The 18,522-nt window shown below is 42.9% G+C and overlaps 1 protein-coding gene across 1 annotated transcript in view; it reads right to left on the reverse strand.

The window, feature by feature from the left end:
• CAMK4 (calcium/calmodulin dependent protein kinase IV) overlaps positions 1-18,522 on the reverse strand; it is a 318,697-nt gene that overhangs the window by 145,227 nt on the left and 154,948 nt on the right. Inside the window, exons 3-4 of the mRNA XM_077462295.1 lie at positions 15,267-15,329; positions 2,452-2,534 (exon numbers count right to left, since the gene is read on the reverse strand). Of these exons, the coding sequence (XP_077318421.1) occupies positions 2,452-2,534; positions 15,267-15,329 (146 nt within the window). The remainder of the gene's footprint in view (positions 1-2,451; positions 2,535-15,266; positions 15,330-18,522) is intronic.

An 18,522-nucleotide genomic window follows, 5' to 3' on the forward strand; every position in this document is an offset into this window, starting at 1 on the left:
TTAACATTCTCTAACATGATGTCCAATGCTAAGGATAGAATATTAAACATCCTCACCTTTATGGGAAAGCAGCTGACACTTTTACAGAATGCTTCCTCTTTTACTGACAAGTGGGTTTCCCACTGACTATCAGGACCCAATCAAGAGTGGTTCCTGGTCACGTGACCACCATGTCAAATCTTAAATAGTTATCACATGCAAGTTGGAAGTTTTATTGACAACGTCTTCAGCCTGCAGATGAAGACTGGCACCTTCAATGTTCATCTGCAGTGCTATGTTATTCAGTATTTCAAATGTCAGACAAAATTACATAATTAACATTAATAATAAAGTCACATAAAACCAGGAAATTTGAAAAAAGCAAGTAACTGCAAGATGTACAATACTAAACAAGTTTTATTATTAAAGGTTAATTCTTTTGAACAGAACTAAATGCCTTGGAATTATACATGAACATTTAATAGTGTACTGTGCTAATCTATTAGCAAAGGGAAAGTGGCTGACTTAAAGTGTCTGTAAAACAGTGAACTTATCTTATTTGTTCCATGTCGGTCTTTTAAACATATTTATGGATGCATTTTGTTATATCTACTTGATAAAAGCAAATAATTGCTGATATTGTTAGAAATTCACTTTCACAATTCTTTCCCACAGCTGCATTGACCTATTGAAGCCGCAGTGAAATATGCAATGTTCCTGCGTGGGGGGAGCATGGGATCTACTAATGTCAAGCACTGTTCTGTACTTGAATGGCCAATCATCTGTCCGAAACACTGTGATGTAAGGGAAAGGATGACGTCATCAACATTGTGTAAGCTCAATCCAATACAGAGCTACATAGGGTTAGGATGGCTTAGGAAAGCTTGGGAAATTAGTTTTGAATGGGCAAACTAATGACACAGTTTCTTTACATTTACTAGGAGAAATCCAAGTATCATTTTCTACAATACTTTATTGTAATGAACTAATTATCCACGAAATAATGTACTGCACCAATATTCAATAAACAATTGACCCTATTGAAAAAAATGGATTTCTTGAAAAACAGAAAGTAGACATAAACATAAGTTTATCCAAAATCGGACAGAAATAAGCATACCCATACTTTGGTGTTCCTTGGGGACATTCAAGTGGTTAGAGCTAGATACATTTCAATTAAATTGCTTAGTGGAGCACTTTGACTACTCAGTATGAGGCTGATAATGTACATTTTATGGCAATCAGTCACTCATGAAAGATAAGAAGCATGTTGATTAAAGGCAGTGTGCTTCCACTAAAGCACTGCTGATTACATAGTTAATGCTCTGTATAGAGATGTTTTTAGATACTAAGAAACATCAAATGTTTATTTTAATAGTATGATAATGCCTCATAAATACTAAACTATGCTAAGGACTCGAATAACTGTATTAAAAAAAAGTTAAATTAGTCTTAACAAACTCCTAACATGTTGTAATGTAGCAGTATACAAGCATAAAACATGATTTATCCACTGCATGCGTCTGCTGAGGCTAGCGAGTCTCAATGTGCAATAATGAGGCTCACTAACCAGCATGTGTAGGACAGTAAATTGGTATGCTGTATAATTTATTTTCAGCATTACTGCAACAGTAGCCACATAGAGAATGCTTTATAGCTACTTGAACTGAGGGAGGGTAGAACCACTGTATAAAGCTCACCACGCAATTACAATCTAACTTTACAATCTCCTTTAGGTCTACCAACAACTATGTTGTGCATACATATTTTATGTGTAGTTTATGTAGGTTGTTATATTCATTGCTTTGGTAAATCTAAAGGAAATTGTACAAAATGTGTATAGTCAGACTGTAACAAGTATGGCGAGCTTAAAGGCAAATTTGTGGCAGAATTAACTTCACAGGTTGCCAGCACTTGTATGTCTATGTCCTGAAAATTAGTTTGTTGACATGCCAGAGGAAGTACAGCTCCTGTTGTATTTCCTGGCTAATTTGGCTGCAAGTGGCTCTAAACATATATAATCACCCCAACCTCAGCGCTATGATCATGTTCTTGCCTACCTCTACTCCAGGACAGACACAAAACAGAGTCTTGGGTTGTGTATTTTGTGAATGGCCTAGAGAAAAAAAAGGGTGGGAGACAGGTCCATAGCGCTGGGACTATGGGACCTACAGCCAAAGCAGCCAGGAAGTGCAGTTGAAGCTATAGTTTCTCTGGCATGAAAACAAACCAATTTGCAGGACATAGAAGCGTGCCTGAATCACAGGGAGGTCCTCCTGAGGCACAATAACCAACAGGAAAATGTGGACACAGGAATAAGATGTCAGGGCCTCAGGGTAATGGCAATGGCAATAATATGTATTTACTTTATTAAATAGCCTACCATGTCTATAAAGTGGACATCACCTTGCATTTTCATATACCAGCATTATAAAGCGCCATCAAATTCTGCTCTGCAATTTCAATCCTCACCTGTCAAACAGTTCTCCTCCTGTCACCAGTTCAAGAACAAGACTAATTTCTGCAGGGGTTTCAAAAATCTCCTTCAATTTGATCTGTAGGTGAATGATATTAAATATTAATACTAGATATGATTATATCACACACACTTTTGATACACATACAATTTGTGAGGTGATCTCTGCTGTACAGATACCTTCTATGCTTTACACTTAATGGCCACATGTACAATACTTGCTTCCCTCATTCTACCCCACCAGTATAGATGAGGTTGCTAAACTACTTGTTAACATCCAGCTAAATCCAGTTCCCTCGCAAATGCTACGTTCCCCCTCTGGCTCTATTCTACACTCTCTAACCCACATCTTTAATCTCTCCCTCGCTTCTGGCACGCTCCCCAACCCTCTCAAACATGCACTAGTGTCATGGTTATGCATTAGAGTTGTTCTCCTTACCTGTCTGCATGTGTTCATTTCTAGAGACCAGCCGAGCTTCACCTGACTGCATTTATTTCCTTCCTCTGGAATGGCTCCACCCTAGCCCCTATCAGACTACACTATATTAACCTTTGCACTGCTAGCCTATCCTGCTGATCAACCTTTGTGTATTAGCTTCCTGTTTCCTGTCGTGTGCTCTGCTTCTGATTTCCGTTACCGACCTTGGCGTGTTCTGACCATCCCTGCTTGCCTGTGACCCTGACCTATTGGCGTGTACCCGACTATTCTGTTCTGCTTGTGGCCCCGACCTTGGCTTTGTCCCTCACCATCCCTATCCTCCTGTTACCTACTGTGGGTGTGAGCTGGGGGACCCTGGGGGTCGCGACCTGGAGCCAGTTGCAGCCAAGACCATCTTCACCACTCGAAGCTCTGATGAACACCAGCTGGCTCTTAGACTCCGCGCCCCGGGGAATCTTACGCTCTTACCCCAGTGGGATCTGTCCCCCGTCTGCAGCCGTCAGCCGTAGGGTCCACAGCCTTGCGGTGCATCCCCAACCCTACGGTGTGCACCTGTCACCTGGGCTCTAGGTGACCTGACAGTTTGATCAGCCATGGACCCGGCTGACGTGCCGCTCCCTGCAGTCGATCCATTGCAGGGCATAGTGCGGAGACTCGAGACCCAGGAATCTAATCAGACTCAGGTGATGCGATTCCTCCAGGATCTGGCTTCTCGCTTCGAGCAGCTACAGGCTTCCTTGGGAACCCCGAACCCGCAGCCTCAAGTACAGTCTGCGACTGCACCTATCACACCAGTCGCATCCACGCATTCATTAGTACTGCCTGCTCCGTCCCGTTTCTCTGGGGACTCCAAGGCCTGCAGGGGCTTCCTCAGCCAATGCACCATTCATTTTGAGCTCCAGCCTCAAAACTTTCTATCCGATCGGGCAAAGGTAGCCTATATCATTTCCCTCCTCTCCGGTGAAGCTTTAGCCTGGGCTGCCCCCCTGTGGGAGAAAAATGATCCAGTGGTTTCCAGCCTGTCCGACTTCTTGAAGCTCTTTCGTAACATCTTTGAGGAGCCAGCTCGGGTTTCTTCTGCGGCTAGTGCCCTTTTACGCCTTCGCCAAGAATCTGGTTCAGTGGGCCAATATGCACTTCAGTTCCGTATCCTTACAGCGGAATTGAGCTGGAACAATGAGGCCCTGGTCGCAACCTTTTTACATGGCCTCTCAGACCGAGTGAAGGACGAATTAGCAGGAAGAGCTATCCCCGCCGGTCTAGACGAAGTCATTTCCTTATGTAATCAAATTGACATTCGCTTCCAGGAGAGGTCCTTAGAAAAAAGACGCCAGCACCCCCCAGGTTCTAGTCAGCCTGAGCTTTTTCCCCGTCGCCCTGTGGAGCATCCTCCGTCTGCTGAGGAGCCCATGCAGCTGGGCCGGACCAGACTAACCCCCGAAGAACGTGCTAGACGCAGAACTCTGGGCTTGTGTCTTTATTGTGGGGGAAAGGGTCATTTTCGTGACTCCTGCTTGCTCCGTCTGGGAAACGCTCGGGTCTAATACATTTGGAAGGTGGAGTATTGGACCCAGAAACATCACCTTCTCGTCTCCTTCTTCCGGTGTTCCTCCATGTAGGCACTTCTCCCCAATCAGTCCTAGCATATCTGGACTCCGGGGCTGCCGGCAATTTTATGGACTGGAGAACTGCCTCTTCTATGAAGCTTACCCTTTCTCCCCTCGCTACTCCACTAGTAGTCTCGGCAATTGATGGCACTGTGCTCCCAGGGGGTCCTATCTGTTTCCAGATGCTACCTATTAGGATGTCGGTAGGGATACTCCACCAGGAGTGGATCTCCTTCCTCATCCTACCCAAGGCCTCTACCCCCATTGTATTGGGTCTTCCTTGGCTGCAGCTCCACTCGCCACATGTGGACTGGGTATCTGGGCAGATCCTGGCCTGGGGTCCTTCGTGTTTCTCGTCTTGTCTTTCCAAGGTGACCCCCAAGAGGAAACTTCCCATTGCTACCACATCTGTCTCGTCCGATCTTCCTGCGGCTTATAGCGATTTCCGGGATGTGTTCTGTAAGAAGTCTGCTGAGGTACTTCCTCCTCACAGATCTTTTGACTGTGCTATTGACCTTGTCCCTGGAGCAACCCTGCCCAGGGGTCGTACCAACCCTTTATCAATTCCAGAGACCCAAGCCATGTCTGAGTATGTCGCTGAGAATTTGGAGAGAGGTTTCATCCGGAAATCCTCATCGCCTGCAGGAGCAGGGTTCTTTTTCGTTGCCAAAAAGGATGGCACCCTCAGGCCCTGCATTGACTATAGAGGTTTAAACGCTGTGACTATTAAAAACCGTTACCCCTTACCTCTAATATCTGAGCTATTTGACAGGTTGAAGGGGGCTTCCATTTTCACTAAATTGGATCTCAGAGGTGCATACAATCTCATTCGAATACGAGAAGGTGACGAATGGAAGACCGCATTTAACACTAGGGACGGGCATTACGAGTACTTGGTTATGCCTTTTGGTTTGTGTAATGCTCCAGCTGTGTTCCAGAACTTTGTCAACGAAATATTCAGGGATCTACTGTACCAGTTTGTTGTCATCTATCTGGATGACATTCTCATCTTTTCCCAAAATCTGCCTGCTCACAGAAACCATGTACGCACCGTACTTCAGCGCCTTAGAGAGAACAATCTCTATGCCAAGATGGAGAAATGTTCCTTTGAATGTTTCGAGGTCCTGTTTCTGGGATGTTTTGTTTCTAGTGAGGGTCTTCGCATGGATCCCGGAAAGGTCTCTGCCATTACCAACTGGCCCCTTCCTGCTAGCCTCAAGGCCACACAGCGCTTCCTTGGCTTCACAAATTATTATAGGCAGTTCATAAGGAATTACTCTTCCATTGCTGCGCCTATTATCGCTTTGACCAAGAAGGGTGCTAATGCCAAAGACTGGTCTTCCGAGGCTGTCTCTGCGTTTCACGATCTGAAACAGGCCTTTGTCTCTGGACCCCTCTTGAGGAGACCAAATCCTGAAGACCCATTTTTTATTGAAGTAGACGCTTCTTCGATGGGGGTGGGAGCTGTGCTTCTTCAGGACTTTGAGAAGAAACGTCAACCATGTGCGTTCTTCTCCAAAAAAATTTCTCAGGCAGAGAGAAATTATGCCATTGGTGATCGGGAACTTCTCGCAATTAAATTGGCGTTGGAGGAGTGGCGTCATCTCTTGGAAGGTTCCCCTCACTCCATAACGATCTTTACTGATCATAAGAATCTACAGTACCTACAGAATGCTAAACGTCTGAACCCCAGACAGGCCAGGTGGAGTCTCTTCTTTTCTCGTTTTAAATTCACGATTACGTACAAACCTGGTTCCTGCAACGGTCGAGCTGATGCGCTCTCTAGGTCATTTGACACCTTGGACGAGGAGTCCAACCCTGATCCTGAGCCGATCATTCCTACCTCTTGCATTGTTGCCCATTCTACCACCCTGGAATCAAAGATTCCTCCTGGTAAGACCTTTGTTCCCACGGAGCTAAGAACCAAGATCCTTCGTTGGGGACATGATTCCAAGATGGCAGGTCATGCTGGGTTCCTCCGATCCTTCCTGCTTATCAGTCGTCACTACTGGTGGCCTAATCTCCGCTCGGATGTTAAAGACTACGTTAAGGCTTGTCACGTCTGTGCTCAGTCTAAATCTTCCACTCAAGCCCCTGCTGGTCTTCTCATGCCCTTGCCCATTCCTAAGGAGCCCTGGTCTCATATCGCCATGGATTTTATCACTGATCTTCCACTATCGGAGAATAATACGGCCATTTGGGTAGTAATCGATCGGTTCTCCAAGATGGCTCATTTTGTTCCTCTTCCTGGTCTCCCTTCTGCCCCTGCCTTGGTTCCCATTTTTGTACGAGAGATTTTCCGCCTTCATGGTGTTCCTTCGCATGTCGTCTCGGACAGGGGTGTGCAATTTACTTCTCGTTTTTGGGGAGCCTTTTGCAAATCCCTCGACATTACCTTGGATTTTACCTCTTCTTATCATCCCCAATCCAATGGCCAGACTGAGAGAGTTAATCAGGAGTTAGAGGTCTTTCTCCGTACCTTGGTCTCTGCCCATCATGATGATTGGGCATCACTATTACCGTGGGCTGAGTTCTCCCACAATAATCATGTTAACGTCAGTTCTCAGAAAACACCCTTCCTCACTGTTTATGGAAGACATCCTCAGCTTCCCCTTCCTATGATTTGTTCTTCTGACATTCCAGCTTTGGCTACTGTTCAGGAATCATTCAATTCCATGTGGGCTGACGTTCATGATTCCCTCCAGAAAGCTGCCAACAAATTCAAGAGTTTTGCTGACCGTCGCAGGCGTAAGCCACCCTCTTTTCAGCCAGGAGACAAAGTCTGGCTCTCCACCAGGAACATCAAACTCCGGGTTCCTTCCCTCAAATTTGCCCCAAGATTCATTGGTCCATACACCATAATTTCTAAACTGAATCCGGTTTGTTTCAAGCTCCAGATTCCCAAAAGCCTCAAAATCTCTAACTCCTTCCATGTTGCCCTTCTAAAGCCGTTAGTCCTCAATAAGTTCTCTCGTCCTTCCCCTACCATAGCACCGGTCTCTGAGGATGATCAGGAGTACGAGGTTAGCCAAATTTTGGATTCCCGACTCTGTAGAGGCATTCTCCAGTACCTCGTGCACTGGAAAGGTTTTGGTCCTGAGGAGAGGTCGTGGATTTCGGCTTCCGAGGTCTTTGCACCTCGTCTGTTGAGGAAGTTTCATTTGAAGTTCCCCTCTAAACCTGGTCCCAGGCGGGGGAGGGGGAGGCCTCGTAAGAGGGGGGGTACTGTCATGGTTATGCATTAGAGTGGTTCTCCTTACCTGTCTGCATGTGTTCATTTCTAGAGACCAGCCGAGCTTCACCTGACTGCTTTTATTTCCTTCCTCTGGAATGGCTCCACCCTAGCCCCTATCAGACTACACTATATTAACCTTTGCACTGCTAGCCTATCCTGCTGATCAACCTTTGTGTATTAGCTTCCTGTTTCCTGTCGTGTGCTCTGCTTCTGATTTCCGTTACCGACCTTGGCGTGTTCTGACCATCCCTGCTTGCCTGTGACCCTGACCTATTGGCGTGTACCCGACTATTCTGTTCTGCTTGTGGCCCCGACCTTGGCTTTGTCCCTCACCATCCCTATCCTCCTGTTACCTACTGTGGGTGTGAGCTGGGGGACCCTGGGGGTCGCGACCTGGAGCCAGTTGCAGCCAAGACCATCTTCACCACTCGAAGCTCTGGTGAACACCAGCTGGCTCTTAGACTCCGCGCCCCGGGGAATCTTACGCTCTTACCCCAGTGGGATCTGTCCCCCGTCGGCAGCCGTCAGCCGTAGTGTCCACAGCCTTGCGGTGCATCCCCAACCCTACGGTGTGCACCTGTCACCTGGGCTCTAGGTGACCTGACAACTAGTCAGTCCAATACTTAAAAAGCACTCCCTGGACCCCATCAACCAAAAAAACCTATGCCCCTTCTCCCTGTTCCCCTTTTTATCCAAACTCCTTGAACGTCTGGTCTACAACCGACTGAGCATCCACCTCGCTGAGAATAGCCTTCTTGATCAAATTCAGTCTGGATTTCTTCCTCAACACTCCACAGAAACGGCTCTCCTAAAACTAACAAATGATCTACTGGTGGCCAAAACAAATGGACACTATTATGTACTTCTACTCCTTTATGCTGCCTTTGATACGGTTGATTACCCCCTCCTACTTAAAAAAACTCCATGCCTTTGGTCTCTGTAATTGTATTCTTCTGTGGTTCTCTTCCTACTTATCCAACCACACCTTCAGTCCTAATTCTGTTTTTAGACCTCTCCTATTTTTTAAACTACACCTCCTCCTTGGGTCATCTGATAGCCTCCCATGGCTTCCAATACATTCTCAATACTGACGACACCCAAATCTCTCTACCTCTCAGTTCACTCCCTCCATCTCCTCATGTATCAAAATTTACTAAGATATATCAGTCTGGCTGTCACACCACTTCCTCAAACTCAATCTATCCAAAACCAAACTTATAATTTTTCATCCCCCACGTACCCCTTCCCCTGATTTCTCTGTCAAAATCGAAGGCACAACTATCAGCCCATTCCCACATGCCAAAGTTCTAGGTGTAATTCTGGACTCTATCTATCCTATAAGCCCCACATCCAATCACTGTCTAAATCTTGCCGCCTTAACTTCCGCAACATCTTCAAAATACGCCTCTTTCTAACCAATGACACCACAAAGCTCTTAATTCCCTCCCTTGTCATCTCTCGTCCCGAATACTGCAATTCCCTTCTCATTGGCTTACCTTTACATAGACTATCACCCCTTCAGTCCATCGTGAATGCTGCTGCCAGACTCATCCACCGTACCAATCGCTCTGTGTCTGCTACTCCTCCCTGTCAATCCCTCCATTGGCTTCAACTCACCCAACAAATTCAATTCAAAATACTAACAATAACTTACAAAGCCATCCACAACTCAGCCCCCTCACTAGCCTAGTTTCAAAATACATCACCTCCTCCCATGCTCGCCTCCGGGGCTTTTCCAGAGCCTCTCCCATCCTATGGAAATCCTTACCCCAATCTGTCCAATTATCTCCTACTCTTTTAGCTTTTAGATTATCCCTGAAAACCCTCCTCTTCAGAGAAGCCTATCCTGCCCACACCTAACAACTGTATTTTCCTTTTCTCCATCAGCCACAGTTTTTACCTTTTGTTTCACTCCCTCCCTTCTAGATTGTAAGCTCTAACGAGCAGTGCCCTCTGATCCCTCCTGTATTGAATTGTATTGTAACTGTACTGTCTGCCTTCATGTTGTAAAATGCTGCACAAACTGTTGGCACTATATAAAACATGTATAACCACTTTAGCCCCGGACCAATTTTCAGCTTAAGGACCGGAGGTCTTTTTACAATTTTGCACTGCACTGCTTTAACTGGTAATTGCACGGTCATACAATGTTGTACCCAAATGAAATGTGCGTCCTTTTGTTCCCACAAATAGAGCTTTCTTTTGATGGTATTTGATTACCTCTGCGATTTTTATTTTTTGCGATATAAATGGAAAAAGAGCGAAAATTTTGAGAAAAAAAGATATTTTCTACTTTTTGTTATAAGAAAAATCGAATAAACTCAATTTTAGTCATACATTTAGGGCAAAATTTATTCAGCCACATGTCTTTAGTAAAAAAAATGTCAATAAGCGTATATTTATTGGTTTGCGCAAAAGTTATAGCGTCTACAAACTAGAGTACATTTTCTGGAATTTACACAGCTTTTAATTTATGACTGCCTATCTCAGTTCTTGAGGTGCTAAAATGGCAGGGCAGTACAACCCCCCCCCCCCCCAAATTACCCCATTTTGGAAAGTAGACACCCCAAGGAAATTGCTGAGGGGCATGTTGAGCCCATTGAATATTTTTTTTTTTTGTCCCAAGTGATTGAATAATGACACAAAAAAAAAAAAAAAAAGTTTACAAAAAGTTGTCACTAAATGATATATTGCTCACAGATGCTATAGTTATATGTGGAATTGCACCCCAAAATATATTCTGCTGCTTCTCCTGAGTACGGGGATACCACATATGTGGGACTTTTTGGGAGTCTAGCTGCGTACGGCACCCCGAAAACCAACCACTGCCTTCAGGGTTTCTAAGGGTGCAAATTTTTGATTTCACTCCTCACTACAATAAAATGCCAAAATAACACAAAACCCCCCCAAATGACCCAATTTTGGAAAGCAGACACCCCAAGCTATTTACTGAGAGGCATGTTGAGTCCATGAAATATTTTATATTTTGCCACAAGTTGCAGGAATATTAAATTTTTTTTTTTTTGCACAAAGTTGTCACTAAATGATATATTGCTCACACATGCTATGGGCATAAGTCAAATTACACCCCAAAATAAATTTTGCTGCTTCTCCCGAGTACGGGGATACCACATGTGGGGGACTTTTTGGGAGCCTAGCCACGTACGGGACCCCGAAAACCAAGCACTGCCTTCTCGGATTTAAATATAAAACGCTACCAAAAAAACTGTTAGCGATGGCAGGGATCAGGCCTGACTCTGCGAACGCTGCAGTTATGTGTTTAGTGTTTTGTAAGTGACAGCGATCAATCGATACTGCACTTGGGTGGGCTGGGCGGAGGGGCAAAATGCAGGTGCTAGCAGGTATCTGGGCTGATCCCGCTAACAATGCGTTTTTTTGGAACCCTAAACTGCTGGGGACGCTAGTATAGATCTGATCAGATCAGATATTGATCTGTTCAGATTCTATACCACTACGGGAGGTTTATGCTTTGCGCGTGGGTATTAGCGGTACTGGCACTAGCCTAGCGCTGCCTGGGGCGACTCAGACCCTGACCCTAAAACCTAATTGATATCACCCGCTGGGTGATCAGGGGGTTAAACCTTTATTGGGTAATAAATGGTGGGTGCCCTGATGCTATAAAAAGCAAACTAACTAACCAGAGTCACCCGTAACACTTATACGGTGATCACTGGTGAAAGGGTTAACTAGGGGCAATCAGGGGGTTCAAATTTTTATTAGGTAGTATATGGGGGTCCCTGGCGCTATATAAAAACCTGACGGGGAACCTAAATAACTAACTGGCTAACCAGCGTCACCAGTGACACTTATACAGTGATCGCTGGTGAAAGGGTTAACTAGGGGCAATCAGGGGGTTAAAACCATTATTGGGTAGTATATGGGGGTACCTAGCGCTATAAAAACCTGGCGGTGAACCTAAAAAAATAACTAGCTACCTAGCCACACTATTGACACTAATGCAGCGATCAGAAAAATGATCGCTTAGTGACACTAGCAAAAGGGGGTGAAAGGGTTAACTAGGGGCAATCAGGGGGTTAAAACCATTATTGGGTAGTATATCAGGGTACCTAGCGCTATACAAACCTGGTGGCGAACCTAAAAAAATAACTAGCTACCTAGCGACACTAGCGACACTAATGCAACGATCAGAAAAATGATTGCTTAGTGACAGTGGCAAAAGGGGGTGAAAGGGTTAACTAGGGGCAATCAGGGGGTTAAAACCGTTATTGGGTAGTATATCGGGGTACCTAGCACTATAAAAACCTGGCGGTGAACCTAAAAAAATAACTAGCTACCTAGCGACACTAATGCAGCGATCAGAAAAATGATCGCTTAGTGACACTGGCAAAAGGGGGTGAAAGGGTTAACTAGGGGCAATCAGGGGGTTAAAACCGTTATTGGGTAGTATATCGGGGTACCTAGCGCTATAAAACCTGGCGGTGAACCTAAAAAAATAACTAGCTACCTAGCCACACTAGCGACACTAATGCAGCGATCAGAAAAATGATCGCTTAGTGACACTGGCAAAAGGGGGTGAAAGGGTTAATTAGGGGCAATCAGGGGGTTAAAACCATTATTGGGTAGTATATCGGGGTACCTAGCGCTATAAAACCTGGCGGTGAACCTAAAAAAATAACTAGCTACCTAGCCACACTAGCGACACTAATGCAGCGATTAGAAAAATGATCGCTTAGTGACACTGGCAAAAGGGGGTGAAAGGGTTAATTAGGGGCAATCAGGGGGTTAAAACCATTATTGGGTAGTATATCGGGGTACCTAGCGCTATAAAACCTGGCGGTGAACCTAAAAAAATAACTAGATACCTAGCGACACTAATGCAGCGATCAGAATAATGATCGTTTAGTGACACTGGCAAAAGGGGGTGAAAAGGTTAACTCTAAGGGCAATCAGGGGGTTAAATCTTTATTGGGGGGTGGTAGGGGCTACCCTGGACCTAACACTAACTGCCCTGACACTTTTTACTTTTACAACTGACACTGAATGCAGTGATCAGTAAATAAATGATCACTGCAATCAGTGACACTGTGACTGGGGGGGGGCGATTGGGGGGGGGGGGGGGTTTGTGTGCCTGTGTGTTAGTTAGTGTCAGTGTAGTGTTTGGTGCAGACTTACTGTGTCCTCTCCTCGTAGTCCGGTCAATAAGACCGCCCCGAGGAGAATGACATCACTTCCTCCCTGCCTGTGTATACAATACACAGTGGGAGGAAGCTTCTCATTCGCCAGGAGCGATCGAGAGGGGATGGCCAGAAACCAATGGCCATCCCCTCATCCCGGATCGCTCCTGAAGTGAACCGGACCGCCACATCCATCGGGAGGGGGTCCGATCGGACCCCCCACCCGCTGGAAGGCAACCATGTACATGTACGTGCTTGTGCCTGTACATGCCATTGTGATGACGTACAATGGCATGCGGCGGTCGTTAAGTGGATAATAATAATACTATTGATATGTATTCTGTGATATGTAAGGCTTAACAGCCAAGTTGATATAGCTTGGATAGTTAATGATAAAGGGCAATTTTTAGCAAATTGACAAAAAAAACGTTTCTACGTTCTGCCCAAAGCAACCAATCGGACTCATAGGGGGTTATTTACGAAAGGCAAATCCACTTTGCACTGCAAGTGCACTTGGAAGTAAAGTCGCTATAGATCCGAGGGGGACATGCAAGGTAAATAAAAAAAAGCATTTTAGCTTGCACATGATTGGATCATAAAATGCGCTCCCACTCATTTCAGATCTACCCATTCGATTTAGAGCGACTGCACATCCAAGTGCACTTGCAGTGCAAAGTGGATTTGCTTTTGTAAATAACCACCATAATGTCTTTAAAAAGTCACTCCACCACCACCTGCAGAGCTCTAATGAGGAAAATTGTAAATTTGTATCTTAGTATAGACTTCTTGAAAAATCAGTGAGACAATCACCCAAGCAGGAACTTGTGTTTCTGGTGGGGGTGGGGGGGGGTTCTGTACATATTCTCAGAACACCTCCAGGTAGCCATATTGCCTTGCATTTTACAGAGAATTGCAGAGCTGCAGATTAAAAAGGAGTATTGGATATTGGCAAACACGAAAAATTGCCCAGGATAACCACATCGACTACCAGTAAGCTTTAGTTTTGTAGCAAAGCAGCACTAAGAGAATAATCATAAACACTAAGGTGGTGGGGCCTGTATCCTTCAATGAACTCCAAGAAAATAATTTTACAATACAAATAGTAAAGTACAGTGCAAATTCCTACTTTCTATCTTGTCCATTGAGGAACACATGAAGGCTTTAAACTTCGAGACTTCCAAAAGCAGTCCAACTGAGGGGTGAGCATCAAAGTAAAATAAAGCTAACATGTCCATGAGAAAACCAACAGAACTGGGGACTGAAGAACCTTACGACTGATGGGGGCATCAGATGAACCCCATTCCATACTCTACTCAAACCAATAAAACGTTTTGGTTTTTAGATACATTTTAAAGTGCATTATACTTTGGGAAAAACACTACTCCAAACTAAACACACATTCCGTTATACAGGGAACAGTGAGATACCAATATGGCTGTGAAGGTTCTCATTTTCCCTAGGTCATGATGTAGTTAGTCATATATACAGTAACTGGACAAACTCTGTAAATATTGATAAATGTTCCAGATCTTCATTGGAACTGAGTACACTACTTGGGTTTATGGTAAATGTCTTTAACATTACAGAACAAGTCCATTTGAATTTGATTTGCTAGTGAGCAGACATTTATTACAGTTTCTTCCACTGAAAAGGTACATGCCTGCCATTTCTATGCTGATGGCCAGGGACAGACTGTTTTCATAGTGAATGACAGCTGAGGACAAGCATTTCAGCTCTGGATAGCACTGTGGACTTGAGTGGTGCTAAAATGTATTTATTGATTCTATTTATATAATTAAAAGAGTGTACAATACTTTGCGGAGAACAATACAGCCTGCATATTCTTGGCTTGTGAAATATCTTATAATTAAAGCGGTTGTAAATCACTGGATGGTTTTTATTTTTTCCCCTGTAAGGTAAAGCCATAATTGGCTAGTATGCATTGCATACTAGCACATTATGTGAAACTTACCTTAAAATGAAGCTGTTCCAGTGTCGCAATGACTGGAGGGAGCCGCAATGAAGGTTCTGAAGGAATGGCATGGATGGCAGTTCCTTCACAGCGCATGCGCCAGTGATTTCACTGGCAGCAAGTAATGTAGAGCTGGCTAAAAATCAGGGCTAGAAAGATAGAAATACCATTGCCTTTGGTAGGTAAAACAACTCACTATCTGTATTTAATCTAAGTATTTACCCGTTTGCCTGAAATTCACTTTTAAACTACCAACACTCATTTGTGGCTGAACATGTTACAGTCTATTTGTGCAGTTGTTGGTGTTATTAAGATTGCAATGTGTGGACATCTATAGTTAAAAGGCAAAAGTGTGCCCTGTTATATTTAAAAACATTTTTTATTTTAATAAAAAATACTTACGATATTTGGATGTGAAAGGCGTAACAGTACACCGATTTCTGTTCGTATTATTTTCTTGTCTACCTAAAGGAATAAAGAAAGAAATAAGAAAAAAACTGTAATAATCACTGAGAGTACTAATTTGAATAGCTTGAGGGACAACTAATGATAATTTTAAAATACATAAAACAGAATCCCAGTATTACAACAGTACCAAACAATCTGAGCATATTACAACCTAAAACAGAACACCAGCCAAAAGTAACAAGATAAAGATGGAAAGGTTAATAAAGGGATTCACACAATTCTCTCTGTATGCATATGTTTTGGTTATTTCCCAAAAAATAAAGGTGTATATACATGAAACAGTTAAAACTTGGTAATAGCATGCAAAGAAAATTGGCAGTATGAATCTAGCAGGGTTATTGTGGATTAGAGCCCTTGTGTTCTATATAAACTATTATTATATAAAATGTTTCTAAAATGTTGAAAATTTTAGAAATTTATTTGTTTGGTCACCAAGTACACATTTTCCAAAATGGAAATGTTCAGTTTCACTTACTGAGCTGCATATTTTTTTTAGAAAGAAGAAACATTACTATGGCAGTCTATGGACCATTGAGCTTCAATTCCCAATGCGAGCTGGGTATAAGGGGAGAGAGAATTGTATTTTCTCAGACCTATCAAGGTCCAAGTAGGGCTGAAACAACTAATCGATTATGAAATTAATCAATTACTATTTTCATAATCGATTAATCGGCCAGTAACATAATGGGGTTAAAAAAACTAACATTAGCCCTTTATAGTACAAAAAGAGTGAATAGTCACTACTGTAAATATGACTTTCACTGTTGCACAGTAAAAAAAAAAAAAAATGAACCCCTTACAGTAGCGATTATTTGCTTTTTTTTTTGTACTATGAAGGGCTCATTTTTTTATATATTTTTTTAACCACATTAAGTTAAAATCTGGTTCCCACCCATGTGTTTTGATGCTTTTTGCACAATCACACTACAGTTCATTTAACTTTCCCATCTATACTTTTTTCAGCTGGTGGAAAGGGTCCAGGACCTTTTTCAACTCAAAACAGTGCTTGTTTGGTTCAATATACTTCAATGGAGAAGCTGCAGAAAAGAATGTAGTGCGTTTTTGCATCAATTTGTGTTTTCATCCCAACAACAAATTGGACGAAAAATAGTTAAAAAAAAAAAAAAAAAAATGCAAACGCAAATCACAGCCAAATCACATGCGCAAAAATAAACATGCACAGCAAAAAGCACTGCATAAATTAATCAAAAGCAAACTGCATAGGTATGTACCGAGCCTTATGCTGGCCACACAGATACATTTTCAGACAAGAATATTCATGTGAAAAAATATTTGTACAGTCGCTGAATGAAAGAATTTATTAACCGATTAATCAAAACAATAATTGGCCAACTAATCGATTATGAAAATAATCGTTAGTTGCAGCCCTAATACCAAGGAATGTTCTCTTTGCTACGAGGAGACCTTACGTCTGGATTGACTTCTTCCCCCCTTGGAAGAAGTCGATTCCAGGCGTAACGCATAGGTCGGAGCTTGATATGAGTAGATTTTGTTTCTATCAGCTGCAGTCCATCCTGTGTGTACATCAAAGCTGTCAACCAGATACCACGGAAAGTAGTAGGCTGTGAAAGTTACCTTGCTCTGCGTACCGATGTCCTACGTTTACTTTTAACCTGTCTTGTGAGTCTGGTTTTAATAAAATGTACCTAGGTTTCTGTTTCAATTGTTTTTTATTAATTGTTTTCTGAAGAAAAAGGAGTAATACTGAGCAGAGCAGTAAACTATCCTTGCATAGTTCTGTACATACAACAAAGTATATACACAAAAAGGGGAACTTAGAGGGAGCATGACAAATAGGATGAACCATCTATGAGGTCCCATATAATTATATACAGATATAAAGATTAAACATGTGATAGAGAGCTACATAATATTGATCAATAACACCATAATAAATGGAAGAAAACCATCACGAAAGACAGCTTATTGGATCTGTCTATGATATACATGAGATCCATTAGGTCCAAAGCATCAATAATGCATAACCTCTATGAAGTGGTCTGCAAAATGGTAGAGCATTTAACTTGTGTTATAAGATTTCAGAGGCTCTTCTCATTGTCAGAAATCATCCTAGTCATTTATTAGGGTCACAAATCCCCACAGCTAATAGAGTATGTATCATAGTTGAGAACAGCAGGAAGGGAGGGAGCAGAAAAACGACTGAAGGGGAAAGAAGGAAGAAGAAAGAAAAATGAGGGTGTGGGATAATAAGAGTGTAAAAAGGAAAAGAAAAAGAGAGAAGGTGAATCTGTCCGGGGATCTTTCGTCAACAATCCTTGAAATCAGCCTTGTATATATGGAACATGCAAATAGGCAAACCAGGGGCACCAGATTTTTTCGCAGAGAGATTGCTTATCTTGCAAGGCATTAACATTTTTTTCATTTAACATGATTCACGTGATTTTACATTTCATTACAGCTCTATCTATAACTGGACGTTTCCATGCAGTTGCAATAGCAATTTTGGCCACTAAGAACATAAAGTATATTAAGGTCTGTGTGTCTCTGAATATTTTCGACTGGTTTGGTCAGCAGGGTGATACTTGCATCTTTAGTAGTATTGATCGTCGTGATTGAAAATATAAAGTAATGTACCCTCATCCAAAAACGATGAACTTTGGGGCAATACCACCATACGGGCAAAGTCGTACCTCTGGCCACAACCCCTGAAGCAGGAGGCTGATGAGCTTGGGTACATTTGTACCCTGCTTCAATAACATTTAGAATTCCTTTGTGAATATGTGACATCTCCTGTATGCACCTGTTTTCAAACATTATGTGTACTGCTAGGTCTGAGCTGTTTTTCTGTAATGTTTTAAGAAAATTGTAAATTTGGTGTAAGTGAAAATTCTCAGTAGAGGTCATCTCCAAACTGTTCATAAAGTATAAAGAAGGGCATATCCCTCAGTGGCCAAGATAGTCACCTATATGGTAAATCCCTTTTCCAACCATCAGCCAAATCAAATTCTTATTTTTTGTATCCTTTTATGAGTTACATAGTTACATAGTAGGTGAGATAAAAAAAAGTCCATCAAGCCCAACCTATGTGTGTGATTATATCTCAGTTTTACCTTGTATATCCCTGTATGTTGCGGTCATTCAGGTGCTTATCTAATAGTTTCTTGAAACTATCGATGCTCCCTGCTGAGACCACCGCCTGTGGAAGGGA

This window comes from Lithobates pipiens, unplaced genomic scaffold (assembly GCF_037356315.1).
Source record: "Lithobates pipiens isolate NorthernLeopardFrog02 unplaced genomic scaffold, aLitPip1_a1.2 Scaffold_3, whole genome shotgun sequence".
Lineage (NCBI taxonomy): Eukaryota > Metazoa > Chordata > Amphibia > Anura > Ranidae > Lithobates > Lithobates pipiens.